Here is a 19,601-nt window from a genome sequence, read left to right on the forward strand (position 1 = left end):
GGTAAGATGTGGCATCATTTCTTTTTTTCTTAGATAACACATTCTGGAGAATTTGTGTTTCCCATCGATTCAGTTCATAAAAAGCCATATGAAATCCTTGTATTAGGAAGACTTATGACCTCTGATATTTCTGCAGCACGGTACGTCTAATTGCACAAGTCCAGTATATTCCTCGCTGTACGAGCTGCCTGGATCGGAGATGCCGTATAAAGATGGTTACTTTATATATAGTAAGTAAAGATATGTTGTCAACTTCTTATTTTTTACTTAGGGAGTTGGAGACCCCAGTCTTACCACCTATTCCGCAGCATAAGATAATAGTCAGTGTCCCCTGCAGCCTTCACTCCCACAAGCCGCCTCTTTCAGGTATGTGACGCTCATTACATGAATTACATTCCAACTAAAATATGTATTTTTAAAAGTTATGGAAAATACACATTTACCATGAAGACACATAACTGCATTTAAATGGTTTGGCCACTATTTGGACTATTTTAGCCCCAACTACAAGCATTTAAGCAAGAACTTTTTTTTTTTTTATTAATTGGGTTTAATTTCACTATTTTGCAGCATTTATTGTTTTTTACAGTCTGTTTCACTGCGCATTTACCTTTGATGTGGTCTGTAACGCTTTGGGTACTTCGTAAATAGTGTTTGATAAAAAAAATAAAAAAAAGTGTAAAAGCCATCCCACCAGCGCCAAGTTATACCCAAATCGGGATGGTCCAAACCTCTAATATTAAAGACCTTACCATGTATCATAGTGACATCAGGGTGAATATAGGCCAGGTCCCGAACATGGACACTCATCAATTTACACCTCCAATTCATTTGCACAATTTTTAATTAAACCCAATTGAAAAAATAGTTACATGCATTTAAATAACAAAAAATATAAGAAATATAGCCTTCAAAGCTGGAAAAAAACCCTTATCTCCTTAGTCATTGTATGGCTTCCCATGTGTGGAAGGAACTGAGCTCCTTCTGCTCATGGCTAATATTGGCTATATTATATAGCCCAGCATCTGTGTCCAAACAGTCACGGCCAGAGCTGAGCTCCGCTTGCGGCTGTTAACCATTTAAATGCTGCTGTTGATCTCTGACTAGAGTTGAGCGAATATGTTCGGTTCTCTCTTTATTCGGCCAGCTACAGCGCTTACCAAAGAAGCTGCAGCAGGAACCTGGATGCCCATAGCGCTCTGATCAGGTGTCCGGCGCCACATCTACATGTGTCGCCGCTGTGTGACAGTCACAACACACAGGCTCTCCATACATGTGCTGTGACTGTCACACAGCCGTGACACATGCAGCTGCGGCACTGAGCAGCTGATTATCAGATGCAATCCAGGTAGCCGGGTTCCCGCTGCAGCTTCTTCGGTAAGCGCTATAGCTTGCCGAATAAGGAGGGAGTGGAACATATTTGCTCATCTCTATCTCTGACAGTGGTGTTTCAGTGGTTCATGTGCAGATTTTGCTCATTGTAATATTCAAACTGTTGTTTATTGCATTTTTCTTGTTTATTCATGTAAACAGTTAGCAGATTTAATCAACGTAAGCTTTTCTAGTGTTAGCAACAGAAATATATGATAATATTGCCTAAGTAGCTAGTCCATTATCTTTCCCGTTTACATCATGTGCAGCCTTATTCCCTGTCTGTGTATCTTAGTTTTCAGAGACACTTTGGTTCTCTTCCGGCCCCCTGTCTACTCTCAACTTTGCTGGCTAACACTTTATGGTGCGGTGAAAAATTTCCAATGTAAGTCTGCAAATAGTCTCTTCAGAGAGGAAGAGGACTAGAACTCTAGTTCCACCTATTGGAAGTAGCAATCCTAAATGTTAATGTTGACCTTTTATCGAGCCTTGTCACATGACTTAGGATAAAATCCAAACCAGAATCTCAATTTGCAAGACAGTGTTTTGGGGTACTGCCCCTCATAGTAACATAGTAACATAGTTAGTAAGGCCGAAAAAAGACATTTGTCCATCCAGTTCAGCCTATATTCCATCATAATAAATCCCCAGATCTACGTCCTTCTACAGAACCTAATAATTGTATGATACAATATTGTTCTGCTCCAGGAAGACATCCAGGCCTCTCTTGAACCCCTCGACTGAGTTCGCCATCACCACCTCCTCAGGCAAGCAATTCCAGATTCTCACTGCCCTAACAGTAAAGAATCCTCTTCTATGTTGGTGGAAAAACCTTCTCTCCTCCAGACGCAAAGAATGCCCCCTTGTGCCCGTCACCTTCCTTGGTATAAACAGACCCTCGTCAGTGCAAAGTCTGAGATCTGGTTTGGTTGTGTGAGAGGTGTCTGACCGTGATGCCTCTCACACAGCCATACCAGATCTCACACTTTGCACTGACAAGGGGCAGTACAGTGTCTGCGAATTGAGATTCTGGTTTGGCTTTTATCCTAAGTCATGTGACAAGGCTCGTTAAAGGGTCGACATTGACTTTTAGGATTGCTACTTCCAATAGGTGGCACTAGAGTTCTAGTCCTCTTCCTCTCTGAAGAGACTATCTGCATATTTCCCACAGGAGCATTGCGGCTTTAAGTCTCGTCATCTTGACATGCCTAACATGTCAGTCTCCACAAGGAGAAACGTTACTACTTGGAGCAATGTAAGTCTGAGTCCCAAAACGCGGCTCCATAGATGTACATTGAGAAAGCAACATCCAGTCCACACACAACCCCTGTGTGAGCCGGTTAGAACTGCTTAAGACTTCTGTGCAAATCAATCTGAGCACGAACCACCTTGCACCCACTGTCCATGGCTCTCCCAACTTGAACATCAGTCATTCATAAGTCTTTGTAGCTGTGATGCTCGTGTCTCGGGAGTGCCACGTCCAGTCTCTGCATGGTGGTCCGTGCTTAGACGTCTGAAGCAGCCCTTAGTTTTTCAGGTCATGTGACCAAAGAAGAAAAGGAGAGTTGGCGCTGGCAACTGATTGGTAAGTATTTTAATTAGTGATGAACGAGTGTACTCGTTGCTTGGGTTTTCACGAGTATTTGACTGCTCGGAGATTCTTTTCATCGTGGCAGCTGAATGATTTACAGCTAGTAGCCAGGCTGAGTACATGTGGGGGTTGCCTGGTTGCTAGGTAATCCCCACATGTAATCAAGCAGGCTAGTAGCTATAAATCATTCAGCTGCCGCGATGAAAACTAAATCTTCGAGCAGTCATAAATACTTGGTCACCCGAGCGTGCTCGGGGAAAACCCGAACAACGAGTACACTCGCACATCACTAATGTTAATACAATTGCAGTACATCACAAAAATAATTAGAAGGACGTAGGGAAACGTGTGTACTAGTGATGAGCGAGTATACTCTTTGCTCGGGTGGTCTCCGAGTATTTGTGAGTTCTCGGAGATTGTTTTTGTTGATGCAGCTGCATGATTTACAGCTGCTAGACAGCTTGAATGTTGGGATTCCCTAGCAACAAGGCAACCCCCACATGTACTAAGGCTGGCTAGCAGCCATAAATCATGCAGCTGCGTCAACAAAAACTAAAACTCCGAGCACGCCAAAATACTCAGAGACCACCCGAGCAACGAGTATACTCGCTCATCACTAGTGTTTACCAAGACTTCTTCTTTAAAAGTCGTGCCTACCTAAAACTTTGTGCTGTCCTTCCTTACCTATACACAAACCTGACCCCTTAAATGATTAGAAGTAAAATATGCTTCTCATATATTATCATTATTATTCTACATATGTATCACAACAGTTATTTACATTTCAGTAATACATGTTATGAATAAGTTATAGATTGTGGAGACATGTAACCTTGAAGCATTGGAGTTGTGCATAACACGGGCAATGAAAGCTGTGCTATGTTTGGTAGAAAGGCTTGTATGGCACCGTCAGCCAGTCACAGGCTGTGTGCCATGTGCAGCACGGGGTAAAATAATGATTTATAACCAAGTCACACCACTACACGCTGCTCAAGCAAAGGGGGAGAATAGGATGCAGTAGAGATTACGGTATGCTTAGATGTGGTGGATCTCTTGTGTACCTGTGATGTGAACCGCAAATCTGCATCAGACCACAATGCAAGTAACCTCCATCTACTGTACACGTAGCCCAGAAATCAGCATGAAAACCAAGGGCTGGATGCGGAGCTTCAGATTGTATCCTGCATATTTTTGTGCGTAATAGCCGTGGATTGCAATAGAAATGTGCATCAGAATCCACATATAACGTGGCGACATTGCTGCATGGTTTTCACTTAAGGAAGCATTTAGGCCGTGTTCACATGTGGCGTAAATGCATCATTTTTTTCTGCTTTTTATCTGCAAGTCTTCTGTTTGCACCAAACTACTCAATATCAATCTTCTCTAATTATTCAGAGTTTATTTAGTGTGTTTTCCCTTATATTTAATACATTTTAGGGAAGATTTGAAGAAGCATATTTTTTTTTTTTTTTTAGGGCAGAAAAACTTTGAATCTGCACTTAAAAATAAAATTTACTTTTAGTGCATTTTTCAGGTTCCCTGTAGAAGCCCATAGAGAAAAAGTGCACAAAACATACCATAGTTCAACGCACAGTGTGCAGGAGTTTTCATGAAATCGCATCCATTTCACTGGGACAAATAAACGCAGCAGATTTTCTGCAGTGGGAAAAAGCAGCATTTACTATTTTGCAACATGGTTTTAAGAGTAAGGCTACATCCATAAGTGCTTAATATGCTGTGGATTTTCCATCTCATCTGCGGTGTCAATTTATACAGCGTATGTTAACGGCGAAGTTCATCCATTGCAATGGTCGTGCTAGCTTCCATCTGTGGCTATTGCAGTGATTTTGCAGCAAAAGCAGATGAGAATCTACAACAAAATTTGCGTTTGTTGCCTTTTGCTGCTGCGACACGTTCCGCGGATTCATCTATAAAATCCACAACGGAAATTTAGTCCGTATGAAAGGGTGAATCGAAAGGGGAATTGTGCTACAGATCTGCAGTACATAGTGCAGACTGAACCTCTTTCTCTACCATTGTGTTGTATTATGGACTTTCCTTAGAGAAATTCTACAGCGTCTCATTTTTTGGTCGATACATTGGGAGACACAGGATACATGGATTACTATGCAGCCACCTGGAGGCTGACACTAAGAATACAAAAGCAGACTCTTCCCCACCGGGCTGCACATAGGCAGAAGACAGTCATTAAGTTTAGCTTGGTGTCATTCGGAGGCAGCATGGGTCTGAGTAGCAGACCTGTCTTTGCTTTGATTATGCAGGTTAGGAACTAACCTTCTCAGCCAACGAAGTTCTTACTAGCGATGAGCGAGTATACTCGTTGCTCGGGTGGTCTCCGAATATTTGTTAGTACTCGGAGATTTAGTTTTCATCGCCTCAACTGCCTGATTTACGACTGCTGGACAGCCCGAATACATGTGGGGTTTGCCTGGTTGCTAGGGAATCCCCACATGTATTCAGGCTGTCTAGCAGCCTTAAATAATGCAACTGTGTGGACGAAAACTAAATCTCAAAGCACTAACAAATACTCAGACGACCCGAGCGTGTTCTGGAAAACCCGAGCAAGAGTATAATCGCTCATCACTAATTCTTAAACAATTTGATGTAACCAGAGCTGTGCAGCCCTACCTGTCTTTCATAGCTACGTTCTACAAGCAGTTGCTCGGCCAGTAACCCAAGGGATTTCAGTTCTTCCTTTTGCAGCACTGGTATTAGTTTGTCCACCCCAGGGACATTTTTGGGAAGTGCCATGATTCCTCTATCCTCCCAAAGAAGTGATCGAGAAAACCTTTTGGTACTAAACATAAAATCTTCCTTGTTTTTGAGGGGTCTTAGTTTTGTTCCCTCCACTGCTTTTGCACTAGCTAAATAACTGGGTGCCAGCTGCCTACAGTTGTGGCCAAAAGTATTGACACCCCTGCAATTCTGTCAGATAATACTCAGTTTCTTCCTGAAAATGATTGCAAACAAAAATTCTTTGTTATTATCTTCATTTAATTTGTATTAAATGAAAAAACACAAAAGAGAATGAAGCAAAAACGCACCAAAACGCACGCTAAAACGCTGCATTTTGCGACGCATGTGTCCTTTTTTGCCGAAATTTGGACGCAAAAAAAATGCAACTTGTTGCATTTTCTGCGCCCAACGCTTGCGGCAAAAAAAAACGCATGCGTCGCACAACGCAGCACAACGCATGTCCATGCGCCCCCCATGTTAAATATAGGGGCGCATGACACATGCGTCGCCGCTGCGGCGCCCGACGCAAACACGCAAAACGCTAATGTGAACGTACACTTACTCTGCGACCAACCGCTTCCAGTAAACATCAATGAGTTTCTTACAATGCTCTGCTGGAATTTTAGACCATTCTTCTTTGGCAAACTGCTCCAGGTCTCTGATATTTGAAGGGTACCTTCTCCAAACTGCCATTTTTAGATCTCTCCACAGGTGTTCTATGGGATTCAGGTCTGGACTCATTGCTGGCCACCTTAGAAGTCTCCAGTGCTTTCTCTCAAACCATTTTCTAGTGCTTTTTGAAGTGTGTTTTGGGTCATTGTCCTGCTGGAAGACCCATGACCTCTGAGGGAGACCCAGCTTTCTCAGACTGGACCCTACATTATGCTGCAAAATTTGTTGGTAGTCTTCAGACTTCATAATGCCATGCACACGGTCAAGCAGCAAAGCAACCCCAAAACATCAGGGAACCTCCGCCATGTTTGACTGTAGGGACCGTGTTCTTTTCTTTGAATGCCTTTTTTCCTCCTGTAAACTCTATGTTGATGCCTTTGCCCAAAAAGCTCTACTTTTGTCTCATCTGACCAGAGAACATTCTTCCAAAACGTTTTAGGCTTTTTCAGGTAAGTTTTGGCAAACTCCAGCCTGGCTTTTTTATGTCTCGGGGTAAGAAGTGGGGTCTTCCTGGGTCTCCTACCATACAGTCCCTTTTCATTCAGATGCCGACAGATAGTACGGGTTGACACTGTTGTACCCTCGGACTGCAGGGCAGCTTGAACTTGTTTGGATGTTAGTCAAGGTTCTTTATCCAACATCCGCACAATCTTGCGTTGAAATCTCTTGTCAATTTTTCTTTTCCGTCCACATCTAGGGAGGTTAGCCACAGTGCCATGGGTTTTAAACTTCTTGATGACACTGTGCACGGTAGACACAGGAACATTCAGGTCCTTGGAGATGGACTTGTAGACTTGAGATTGCTCATGCTTCATCACAATTTGCTTTCTCAAGTTCTCAGACAGTTCTTTGGTCTTCTTTCTTTTCTCCATGCTCAATGTGGTACACACAAGGACACAGGACAGAGGTTGAGTCAACTTTAATCCATGTCAACTGGCTGCAAGTGTAATTTAGTTATTGCCAACACCTGTTAGGTGCCACAGGTAAGTTACAGGTGCTGTTAATTACACAAATTAGAGAAGCATCACATGATTTTTTGAACAATGCCAATACTTTTGTCCACCCCCTTTTTATGTTTGGTGTGGAATTATATCCAATTTGGCTTTAGGACAATTCTTTTTGTGTTTTTTTCATTTAAGACAAATTAAATGAAGATAATAATAACAAAGAATTTGCGTTTGCAATCATTTTCAGAAAGAAACTGAGTATTATCTCACAGAATTGCAGGGGTGTCAATACTTTTGGCCACAACTGTAGATGTGGCCTGGTGAGGAGGAACCAGATTTATTTTTTATGAAGATGTATTCTTAGTGTCGGCCTCCAAGTGGCAGCATATTAATTTATGGTTCCTGTGAAGAAAGATTTATGGTGAGTACCAAAAATCTCTAATTCATGCTAGACTGCATACAAAGCGGTGACGTTTCGATCTCTGACAAACTGCGCTCAGAGTATGCACAATGGAATTGATTGCAAGGGACTCACATGGGGTTAAAACAGCCCAGAATGGACTTTTTAATGCTATTTAGCAGATGTTTGTTTGTACTTTTACCTCTGTGTTTAAATAAAAACATAATTGATACTCTGATACGTCATGATCTCCCATTGTTGAACCGTAAATGTATGTAATGCATCATGATAGTACAAGGTAAAAGCCCAGTATGTCTGTTTAGAGCTGAAATGTCACCGCTTTGTATGCAGTCTGGCATGAAGAAATAAGAAGTTACGTTTTAATCAAGATTCCGTATGATTTGTGGATTCATATTTTGGGGCTGCCCTTCCTCACTTGGGAAAGCTCTGGACTTACCTACGAGATGGCATGCTACTAGACAAGACTGCCTCCTTTTACACATATGCCCCATTCTGTATATCTTCTCTGTTTTTTTTTTCTTTTTAATTAGAAGCTACATGTGAATATCGCCTCTTGGCTGCATGTCTTTGGTGTATAATCCTTGCTGATTACCATGGCTTTTTTTCTTGGCACTTTTGTTTCTGAACTGTAGAGGCTTACATAGAACAATGTAGCCCAAGGCAGCGTGACTACAGCACACACATTGCTAGGAACACAGGGGCAATTTCTAATTAAATAAGTTTCTCATGCAGTATTCATCTTGAGGCTTTAATTCTAGTCATACAAAAGACAATAGCTGTTTATATGAAATTGTGTGCTCATAGATGGCTGAACGAGAGAAAGGCCCATGACTCTTCGGATGTGCACGTCATCAGTAATATTCTTCTAAAGATACCGTAATACTGAATGCAGTCAGCTCGTAATCACTCCCAGAGCGTCTACAATTCCCCGGCTGAGATCTCCCTCTCTTTATATGTAATGGCACTACATGTGCTAAATTGTGTTTCTCAACCCCCTAATCATCCTCCCCGTCTAGTGCTGGTAAAGTTATCAATGTCTGCGCTCATGTGAATTAGTGTAATTGACCGAGTATGTAATTATCCCATTTGCGATCAGACAAGGATACCCTTAGCAATCGAGGGGTACTTGAGCTATAAATTACTGTGCTGAAGAAAATGACAGCTTTGCTGCATTAAACACTAAGGGGTCATGTATAATATTGTCAGATTTAGAGTGGTGCAAGCGAGGATACAGGGAGGGTCTGATGCTGTGTACCAGATAGAATACCAATTCCTTTGCCAGATATATCTGTTCCAATCTCAAGACAAAAGTTGTAGTATATTGAGTATATTCTTTCAGTCTCTAGTATGTTTTAAGCTGCTTCAAATATTATGTTTTTTTGTAAAACGTAAATTTGTATGAAGGCAACATATTTCACACCTCGGCGTACATTGTAAGTTTTTTTTGTTTTTTTTTATTCATTTTTTTTTATTGCCGTCTATTACAACCCTGATAAACCTTGTAAGAATAAGAATCTTCCAAACCAAAGTATAAGACATAAAAGAGCCTTTGAATGATTTTCCTTTAATTCCACTAGTGAATACATTTTGTTAGCATCTCGGGTAACTAAAGTTTTACCGTATAAAGTTGGCTGAGCTAAACAGCGGCGCCCTGTAGATATTGTTTTCGTGACTTGCTGTTCTATCTTTCCGCTAATAAGTTGTATGTCTACATGCTGCATCTCTCGAGGTGTGCTGCTGCTGGGTTGGGGTGAAAAATATAATAGAAACACTGGTGATTTACAGATCACCTGAACGGAGTATTAATATTGTCATTGGATTAAATCAGCAAGTAGTATTCCATGCCCAAGGCTTAGAGATAATTAAACTCTTAGAACAATATACACGCTCTTCAAATAAGGACAGTGGTGTTTAAAAATGAGGGCTCATCAGATTATTGCGCATTTCTAGACCATAGAGGCGTTTAAGGATGAAGAAGTGTATAAGAGCTGTGAAAAAAGTCTGTGTCAACATTTTAAGAGGAAGAGATGTGAATTATACGTGGTAGTTAATCCCCCCACGCAAATTATATAAAAAAGGGGCTCGTGTATCCATTGCTAGTGCTGTCTTGTAAAAATATACCATCAATTTGTAGCAACTTGAACCAAAGAAAAGGCTTGTTTGGGCTCGCCCAGTGTATTTCTGTTAGGGGTCCAATTAACCAGGTTAGGAATTCCCTAGAAAAGGGCCTTAAAGGGAATCTGTCACCCCAATTTTCGCCTGTAAGATGCGGCCACCGGCATCGGGGGCTTATCTACAGCATTCTGTAATGCTGTAGATAAACCCCCAATGTAACCTGCAAGATAAAAAAACAAAACGGTTATATTATACTCACCTAGGGGCGGTCCCGGTCCGGTCCAATGGGTGTCGCGATCCCGGTCCGGCGCCTCCCATCTTCATATGATGACGTCCTTTTCTTTGCTTCCTGCCGCAGCTCCTGCTCAGGCATGCTTTATCTGCCCTGTTGAGGGCAGCGTAAAGTACTGCAGTGCGCAGGTGCCGGGAAAGGTCAGAAGCCCAGTGCCTTTCGCACTGCAGTACTTTGCTCTGCCCTCAACAGGCCTGAGCAGGAGCTGCGGCAGGAAGCAAGAAGAGGACGTCATCGTATTGGAGGCACAGGACCAGGATCGCGACGCGGACCGGACCGAATCGGGACCACCCCTGGGTGAGTATAATATAACCTGTTTTTCTTATCTTGCAGGTTACATCGGGGCTTATCTACAGCATTACAGAATACTGTAGATAAGCCCCTGATGCCGTTGGCTGCATCTTACAAGCGAAAATTGGGGTGACAGATTCCCTTTAAGCTCTGATACTTCAGGGCCTCATACTTACGGGCTAATTACAGTTAGAATTAACAAGACAGAACTGTACTCTTGCCCTTTTACTGTGTTAGTTCTTGAATTTTTGGGGGAATTTTAATACCTTTTTGTGGATTTTATTTTAGTGTACGGACTCACAAGTATGAGGACCCTTGACGTGGGATCCGAACTTGCTTTTTTTGGCTCATTACGGTTAGGTTTGGAGCGTGGCTGTAACTGAACCACCCATAACTGTTTTTACTTTGACGTTATCTAGATGGAGATGAACAAATCACTTTTCACAACCCTGGTCCACAGTCCAGGTCAGTGCTTTCTGGCCATGAACAGGAGGTATGGGAATTTCCTGATCTTCTGGTTTCCCATGTGTGGCGTTTCATTTGCTGGTGTCATAGCAGCATATGGTTCACAGGTGACCTCTCACCAGCCTAGCAAATTATTAGCTGAGCTTGGAATCCCAGAGGGTAATGACATTTGCGCAGCTCCCATTCACTGCTAGAAAGCGCTAATGTGGGCCTGGGTTGCGTGAAGTGATCCGGTTATCTCTGCTCTCTAGCTCTGATTTTATACTTTTTCTGTAAAGTTTGGAGCAAATTGGATAGGAAAAACAAACATGCTCAATCTGTTTTTAGATTCCTACATATGACCCCTAACAGAGCCTCTATAGCACACAGCATGTATAGCTGTATTGCCTGCTTGCTTTGGGCTTTGCCCAGTAAGTGAATTCTTACACTAAAGATAGCAAATTGATTTCTACCTGCTATAAGTTGGCATGGGGACAGGCAGTCATTGAATCTAAAGTAACACATTTAACAGAGCCAGCTAGGGATTATTAGAGAAGTAGTCAGCTCATCATTTAGATATCGGTGACTTGGATTTCTAGATATGTGCTTGAGAGTTCTGCAGTCGTCAGCTTCACAAATTGTAAGAATGATAAATCTAGCACCAACGTTCAAGCCAAAAAAATTTCTTCTTTATTTCTCCAGGTTAAAAACGAGATTTATCAGCACTTAAACAATAATAAAAATCCGACGCTTTTCTTACAGACATCATTACACTAAGGCCATGTTTCAGAAATGTTTCTGCGTTTACTTGGTGCTGGATTTATTGTCCTTTTATAGCTAGTAGAGTTAACGAAAAGAATTTTCCGGACCCTGTACTCGGTGTTGGCTAGACAAGAGCATTGAAAACTTTCGTTTATCTTTTGACATACTTTGCACTTCTTTTCATTGGTAAAGTAAGCCCCTGCAATGCCATGAATAGTCAGATGAAGTTGTTATGCCTCCTAATAGGAAAGGCACAAAGGATCATAGTAGAAAGTTTGCGATGCTCTTGTCTGTCTTCCATGGAGTACCAATGTAGCAGCAGGGCAAAGGTCGTGCAAATAGTTTTGCTTAACTGAACGGTTAAGAATCAAGGAATGCATTGCTTTCTGCATGCCAAGGATCTTTTGACAGGCCGTTTTATGGCATAGCAGATCACATTCAGGCTTATGATGTATGTAAAGAGCCTGACATTTCCTGCCCTAGAATGTCTACTACAGTGGCATTTAAACGTTTGGACACACCTGGTCAAAATTACTCTTGCTGTGAACAGTAATTCACAATAACAATTCATTGTGAAAATGAAATAATCTTTAAAAGGCTTAAAGTTAAAGATAACACATTTCCTCTGTATTTTAGGCAAAACAAATAAATATAATGAAAAATTGGAACAGCACCACCAAATACCTCAATAATGTATAAGGTTTTCCAACCAGCAATCCAATGGTTCTTTATAATAGGATAAAAAAGAAAAACAGCACAAAAAAATGGACTTTATTGCCCAACGGCGTAGCGACGTTTCGGATGTGGCGGCCTTCTTATCAAATGCATTGGCCAACTTGTCCAGACTGGCCACAAGATCTGCCGCATTATCCAACGCAGGCCGAAGAGCAGTCTGGTTAAATGGTTGCTAAAAACTCTCCCTTGTCAAGGACAGTACTTATACGGTTCATATTTGGGTTCAGAAAAAGCTAAGAAGAAACAGTTCCCAAAACCTCCCTTCTCGTCCTTAAGGCAGTCCTTTCTGAGGAGGAAATTCAGCTGTAAGAGATCGAGCACAGAACACAGTAGATGGGAGGGAGGATCAACCAAGGAAAGGCAAGGGGTACCTATTCAGTAATCCTTCCCAGGGTGGTAGGAAGCCCTCCAAAGGACTCCCTGCCCCAGATGGGAGGAAGACTCTCCCTTTTCCTTCCAGTCTGGGAGAAAATATCCTCCAGCCCTTGGATTTTCAGCCTGGTAAGATCAGGGTTAAAGCTGGAATTCTGGAGATATCCACCAGACAGGATCATCGTGACGGCCCCACAAGCATCCAGCTCGAAGCAAGTAGCACTGAAATCAGAAGTACTAAGCCTCTTAGAGAAATACGTTCTGCATAGTGTTCCAGCAGGAGAAGAAGGAAAAAGACTTCTGTTCTCCCGTTTCTAATAAAGCAGCCGGACAGCTCATACAGAACAATTTTCAACCTGAAAGGCATGAACAAGTTCTTGAAGATTCCCTATTTCAAGATGGAGTCAATAAAGTCAACGATACAACTGCTCTTTCCTGGTTGCTATATGGCTGCCCTGGACCTGGAGGACACGTATCACCACATGCCAATACACGTAGCGCTCTGAAAGTTTCTTAGAGTAACAGTACCAGTATGGGGCACCACAAGGCACTTCCAGTACATGGCCCTCCCCTTTGGCCTGGTGGTAGCTCCTTGTGTGTTCACGAAACTAATAGCAGAGAAAGAAACAGACAGGTCATCCTATACTGGGACGACTTCCTGATAGTGGGTCGTTCTTTCAGTCATTGCCAGAGTCAAGTGAGAGACACAGCTACCATCTTAGAAAATATAGGGTGGTGGTTAAACCTAGAAAAATCAAGGTTAGACCCAAAAAGGACACAAATCTTTTTGGGACTTACTCGACTCATGCCAGCAGGAGTGTCGCCTACCAGAACAAAAGAAGGAAGAATTACTCAGTCTCCTCTCCAGGTCAATGAGATTCAACGATGTCCCTTAGGAATGCCATGTCCCTCCTGGGGTCCCTGACCCCCTGTATCCTGGCAGTAAAATGGGCCCAGATTCACTCAAGAGTTGCAGTGGCATGTGTTGGAAAGCCAACGTTCCTCACTGGGTTATCTGGAAGGCACACGGACAGTGCCTTGGGAGGTAATACATTTACTCCACAGGTGGTTAAGAATAGAATGCATTTGGGAGGGGTCCCTTGGTTTCCTCACATCACCAGGGTAGTCACCACAGACGCCAGCTCCAAGGAGTGGGGAGCACGTCTGGACAACCATTTTGGTCCAGGGAACATGGTCGGTGGTATAAAAGGCTCCTCAAACACGTGGAGCTCTTCGTTGTCGAGAATACATTGCATTGTTTCCTACTATTTCTACAAGACCATCATGTAAAAATTTTTGGACAACCAGGTCGCGGTCGCATACCTGAATCAAGGGGGTACACGGTCCAGTTCCCTAATGCAGATTACCAAGCGGATTTTCAGCCTCACTGAGAACATTCTTTCATTATCCGCTCTTCATATCACAGGAAAGGACAATATAACAGCAGATACGTTGAGCCGCAAACCACTGCTACAGAGCGAATGGTATTTCAAAAGCTCAATTTCCAGGCAGTTAGTGTCCATGTGGAGGTGTCCGGAGATCCACCTTTTTGCTGCTTTGCCGAACAGCAAAGTGGAGAGGTTCTGCTATATGAATCCAAAAGAGAATCCTCAGGCTATAGAAACTTTTCAGATCAGATGGGACATCACTCTGGCCTACACCTGCCCCCTCCCCCCCCCCCCCCAAATTTGTCTAATTCCAGCGATTCTCAGGAAGATCAGGCAGGACATGGCAAGAGTACTGCTCATAGTCCCCTTTTTGGCCCAATAGGCCCTGGTTCTTTTGGCTGAGGAACATGTCTGTCACGGAACCATGTGTCCTTCCAGAGATACTGGACCTTTTAGCTCAGGGGCCCGTATTCCAGACTCAGGTGACTGAGCTGCACTTAACAGCCTGGAACTTGAGGTCAGTGCTAGAGGGTAAGGGGTTTTCTCCCAACCTGTTCTCTACCTTACTAGTATGCTAGTAGGAAGCCGGTAAATACGAGGATTTATGGTAGGACTTGGAAAAATTCTTGTCATCCACAGGTTGTACTCTGGAAGGAAAGGTGCCCCTAAGACAAATCCTGGAGTTCCTTCACAGGGGCAGGAACAAGGCCTGGTGTTAAACACCTTGAAAGTCCAGGTTTCGGCCTAAGGGGCTCTGTATAATTTCAACCTCATGGGTAATCAGTGGGTGGTTAGGTTTATTAAAGCATGTGCTAGATCCAGGCCAGTGCCGGTAGCCAGGGCCCCTCCATGGGACTTAAACTTGGTTTTGAATGCTTTGACAGAACTCCCTTTGAGCTTCACTGAAGGGTCCATAAAGTTGATTACCCTAAAGACTATACTCTTAGTAACCCTAACATCAGCACGTAGAGAGAGTGATATACAGGCTCTATCAGCAGACCCTCCATTCACCATGGTAATGGACGATTGGCCAGGTACGGTTTTAAAACTACTCTATCTACCTAAAGTATTATCACAGTTCAATAGGTCACAGGAGATCTCTGCTGTCCTCCTGTCCTGACCCTAGGAATAGTAGGGAAAAGAATTTTCATACCCTAGATGTTAGGAGGTGCCTTCTTCACTATTTGTCAGCAACAAGACCTTGGAGAAAGGATAGGGCTCTGTTTATTTTCTCTAGGGCTCTAGGAAAAGAATGATAGTCTCAAAGGGTACCATATCCTGGTGGATAAGAGAGGCTATCAAATTGGCCTGTACAAGCACTGGAAGACCGGTCCCTGATGACCTGAGGGCCCACTCTATGAGAGCGATGGCAACGTCTTGGGCAGAAAGAGCAGACATGTCCATAGAACAGATCTGTAAGGCAGCTATGTTGTCGTCACCTTCCACCTTTTATAGCCACTATAGACTGGATCAATCTGCCTCTTCTGATCTCACGTTTGGGAACAGGGTTCTACAGGCTGTGTTCCATCCCTAATTGAGTAATTCACTGTAATTCTCTCATTGGTGCGGTCATAGAAATCGCGTATATTACTTACCGGTAATGTGCTTTTATGGAACCCATGACGGCACCCTTATATTCCCTTCCGTTATGAAGTCATCACTTTCTGGTTGGTGGGTTATTGCATATAGTATACCACTTATGGTTCTGGTTAAAGATACTTTGTATAATTGTATTAATTCAGAGGTCCTCTCATGCTCTGTAACCGTCTGATGCGGAGGAGCTGCCCTTTTTATCTTGAAGGTTTCCTGTCCTTGAAGGGCGGATCCCCTCTCTCTCGTTGGTGCTGTCATGAGTTCCGTAAAAACATATTACCGGTAAGTAATATACGTGTTTTTTGCCTACAAAGGACATGTCATCTTTAACTTCAGGCCTTTTAGAGGTCATTTCATCTTTAACTTGCTTAACTATTCACAATAACAGTAATTTTGACCAGGGGTGCCCAAACTTTTACATGCCACTGTATATAACCATTTTCTGGATGGAAATAACACTTTAGCAGAGAAAAGTTTGTCATTTTTCCAGGGCTGAGTTTTGTTGTGTGGCATAACTCATCATTGTAAAATCACAGTTAGTAATTTGTGGTTTTCCATAGGTGCCTGGGTTGACTTATGGCGGTAACTTTAAGTGGTTGACATGAAAATGCCACCCTTTTATGTAGGAACTTTAGTTCTGCCACACACATTGTTGAAATGGCTCTTTATTTTTTGTATTTTTTTTTTTTTTAAATAATTGAATAACAAAATTGGCAAATTTGTGTTTTTGAGATGCAACAACACAATAAGTTTTCTATGGAAGTCAGTTTGATTCATGAGCCCTCATATTTAAAGGGAACCTGTCATGAGATTCATGCTGCCAGAACCATGGGTTGCATTAATCAGAGCCTGGCTGTGTGTCTGTAGCCAGGTATGTTTTATTCTGAAATGCTAAGGCATTTCAGGGAAAGCTAGGTTTGAAAAGCCAGGCTGGGGGCTATAGGGAGAGTCCTGACTAGTCTGATGACCTCCGTGGCTGGCTTCTCCTCACCCTACTCCAGTTGGTTGATTATCAGGTCTTCATGGGTAATCTGTTTTATATAAAATGCCACAGCATTTCAAACATACCTGGCTTACTTGGTTTGGTCAGCAAGAATGTTATGAAAAGTTCCTTTTAAGTTTGTAGTTTTTCTTTACTATTATATTTTATTATTAGCATTCAGACAAACACTTAATGGATACCATTAATACCATAGTTTTCAGAAACGTTATTGTCATGGCTATTAAGAACGGAGTGTGCTCAGAATTGTGCACAAGGATTAATTGATGCACTTGCAGCCATGAGCTAATGAAATCCTAGCCTGTAATCACTCTTCACCTATTCTTGAGTTCTCATTGCAGAATAATGTGCAAAATGCTGCTTGAGCTAAATAATTTAGCATTCCCCTAGAACATACTATGGATTTGCAGATTGTGTATTTCAATCTGTATAAGGTTTGCATAAGAAAGCAGCCCCGTTAAACCAGCAGAAATAGGGCAAAAAATATATTGCTTGCATTATGTATGTTCATGAACCATCAAAAGCATAAAGCCTTATATAAGGTACCGTATCAATGTTATCCAGCGTTTTTTTTTTTATAATTATTATTATTATTATTTCTTCAGTACTGGAGTGCTGCCAGTCCCTGCTCCTAGGATTATGCTTGCCATCCGCCATATTCAGTTCTTTCCGACTCCACTCTGCTCCCTTTCTGCTATCTTGTGACTGCAACTTCTGACTAAACGGAAGTCAGAGGTAACGTTAGCCATAGCTCAATGTAAGTCTGTGCTGTTATTGTGGTAGGACATTAGTGGGGCTTTCAAGGCTATCTTTTATGTTAAATGGAATCTGTTACCCCCTGGGACACTTTTCAGCTATTACTATGGACAAACAGGTAATAGAAATGCTAATCTAGTCTTGCCTGTATGCCTCATAGTTGCTGTCTAGATGTGAAGAAATAGACTTTGATGTCATTATGTTAATGATTTCTTCCAGACCCGGGGCATGCGGTGCCTGGAAGACATCCTTGCCTCCTCTCTTCATGATACTATCACTCCCCTCCCATGCACGTCACACTGACCTGACTTGTGTCGTACAGCTGTGGTGCTTAAATCCTGCGCCGGAATGCTGCGCATGCACCGTGCACTTCCTCGACAATCTGTACCTCTTCCTTCTTTATATGGTCCGATTCATGTGCGCAGGCACGGCGCACTAGATTGATGAATACACTGACCATAAAGCGAAGACTGTCCTCATTTGCTAGTCTGCTACTCTTGTGCATTACCGCACACTTTCTGCAATCTAATTTGCCTATACATCTCTTCTATTCTTATGTATAAGTGCATTTTTGCAGCAAGGTTGCAGGTTCCCACAAATCTCTGCTGTTCCTGTACTATGTGCAGATCAGGCTCAGCCGCATGAAGTATTTCCTGATCTGCTTGCCTACTGTACTTGTCCTAAAGCTCCACAACCTCATTTCTTCCAGTCCGTGCGCCGCCTCATGACGTCTGGCTTAAAGAATCCACTTCACTTAGTGTTGCAAAATAGCATAATAGTGGTTAGGTTGTATATATTGATATAGTCTTTATAAGCTGGTTAAAGAGAATGTGTTCGGTTCATTAAGTTATGGTAAGTAATAACAGACGTTGATTTCAGTGGTCTGTTACCACTGTATGTATGGTTTGTATTGATGTTCTTGAGAACATCCTAAATCCTGCAATCACCAAAGTGTGGACAACACTGAAGGCAGGATTCCGAGGTATCCTCATGGGAGAGAAAAAATTAGGGCGAGTATCCTGCAGTTCATTGGCACATCGAACTCCTGCCTTTATTGTGTTGGTCTACTGTATTGGATAGTACAGTTTGCTTCGCAAAATGTCCAGGCGACTCTACCGGTGAAAGTGTTAAGTCTATTTTTTAATGTAATTTTTAAATGTAATATTTCCCAATAATAATGTTTTGCCTTTCAAGCTTGTGTAAGAATAGAGTGACTCATTCCATTACTATTGCCTGTCGGCACAATTCCTTCCCTAAATAAGTTTACAATCTTTGTGGCCCTGGTGCCTGAGGCTTGGTGAGATGAATGATTTTCCCAAGGACATAGAGTTTGCATATGCAAGCTGTGTAAACTTTTAAGTATGATCGTGTGAATTATTGGCTATGTAGTAACATGTGCCATCTTTGAATCATTCACGGATTTATATATACCAGATATGTATGTTAATGATGAAAGCAGCCCCTTAACTGCTTGAATATTCTGATCATTATGACGAGCAGAAGTGATGGAGAGAATTGTAAAATCTATAGATCTGCAAAGTGAAAACAAATTTGATGATATATTTATAAGAACTTGACTTTCACTACCATATCTTCAAGTGGGTCTTGTTCTCTATGGGAAAATTGCCCACCATTCCTAGATTAGTTTTGCTCCCTGCAATATAGCATTTTTTTGTGTTAAGTTCCCAAAAGTAATGTCTCTAGAACAGTGTTCCCCAAGTTCAGTCCTCAAGAGCCACCAACGGGTCATGTTTTCAGGATTTCCTTAGTATTGCCCAGGTGAGAATTCCATCATCTAGACAGGCAACAATTCCATCAACTGGGTCATACTCAGGAAATCCTGAAAACACGACTTGTTGGTGGCTCTTGAGGACTGGAGTTGGGGAACACTACTCTAGAACATATCTATCTGGTGTCGTTTTTAGATTTGCTGTACAATGAAATTCCATAAATTGGATCTTCTTTTGATTAAAAAAAAAACTACAATATAAAATCATGTGGAAAATTATCTAAATTAAAACTCAGAGTTTATATTGCATTTACCGTATATACTCGACTCGAGTATACTCAAGCCGAGGTTTTCAGCCCCAAAAA

General features: G+C 42.2%; 1 protein-coding gene across 3 annotated transcripts in view; it reads left to right on the forward strand.

The window, feature by feature from the left end:
* METTL4 (methyltransferase 4, N6-adenosine) overlaps positions 1 to 19,601 on the forward strand; it is a 242,289-nt gene that overhangs the window by 78,068 nt on the left and 144,620 nt on the right. For 2 of the 3 annotated variants that reach the window (XM_069731151.1, XM_069731153.1), the window contains exons 6-7: positions 34 to 140; positions 272 to 366. In XM_069731151.1, coding sequence (XP_069587252.1) covers positions 34 to 140; positions 272 to 366 — 202 coding nt within the window. Of the gene's footprint in view, positions 1 to 33; positions 141 to 271; positions 367 to 7,585; positions 7,747 to 19,601 lie in introns of those variants that run through there. The other variant, XM_069731154.1, reaches the window with a different exon arrangement.

Source organism: Ranitomeya imitator, chromosome 6 (genome assembly GCF_032444005.1).
Source record: "Ranitomeya imitator isolate aRanImi1 chromosome 6, aRanImi1.pri, whole genome shotgun sequence".
NCBI classification, from domain to species: domain Eukaryota; kingdom Metazoa; phylum Chordata; class Amphibia; order Anura; family Dendrobatidae; genus Ranitomeya; species Ranitomeya imitator.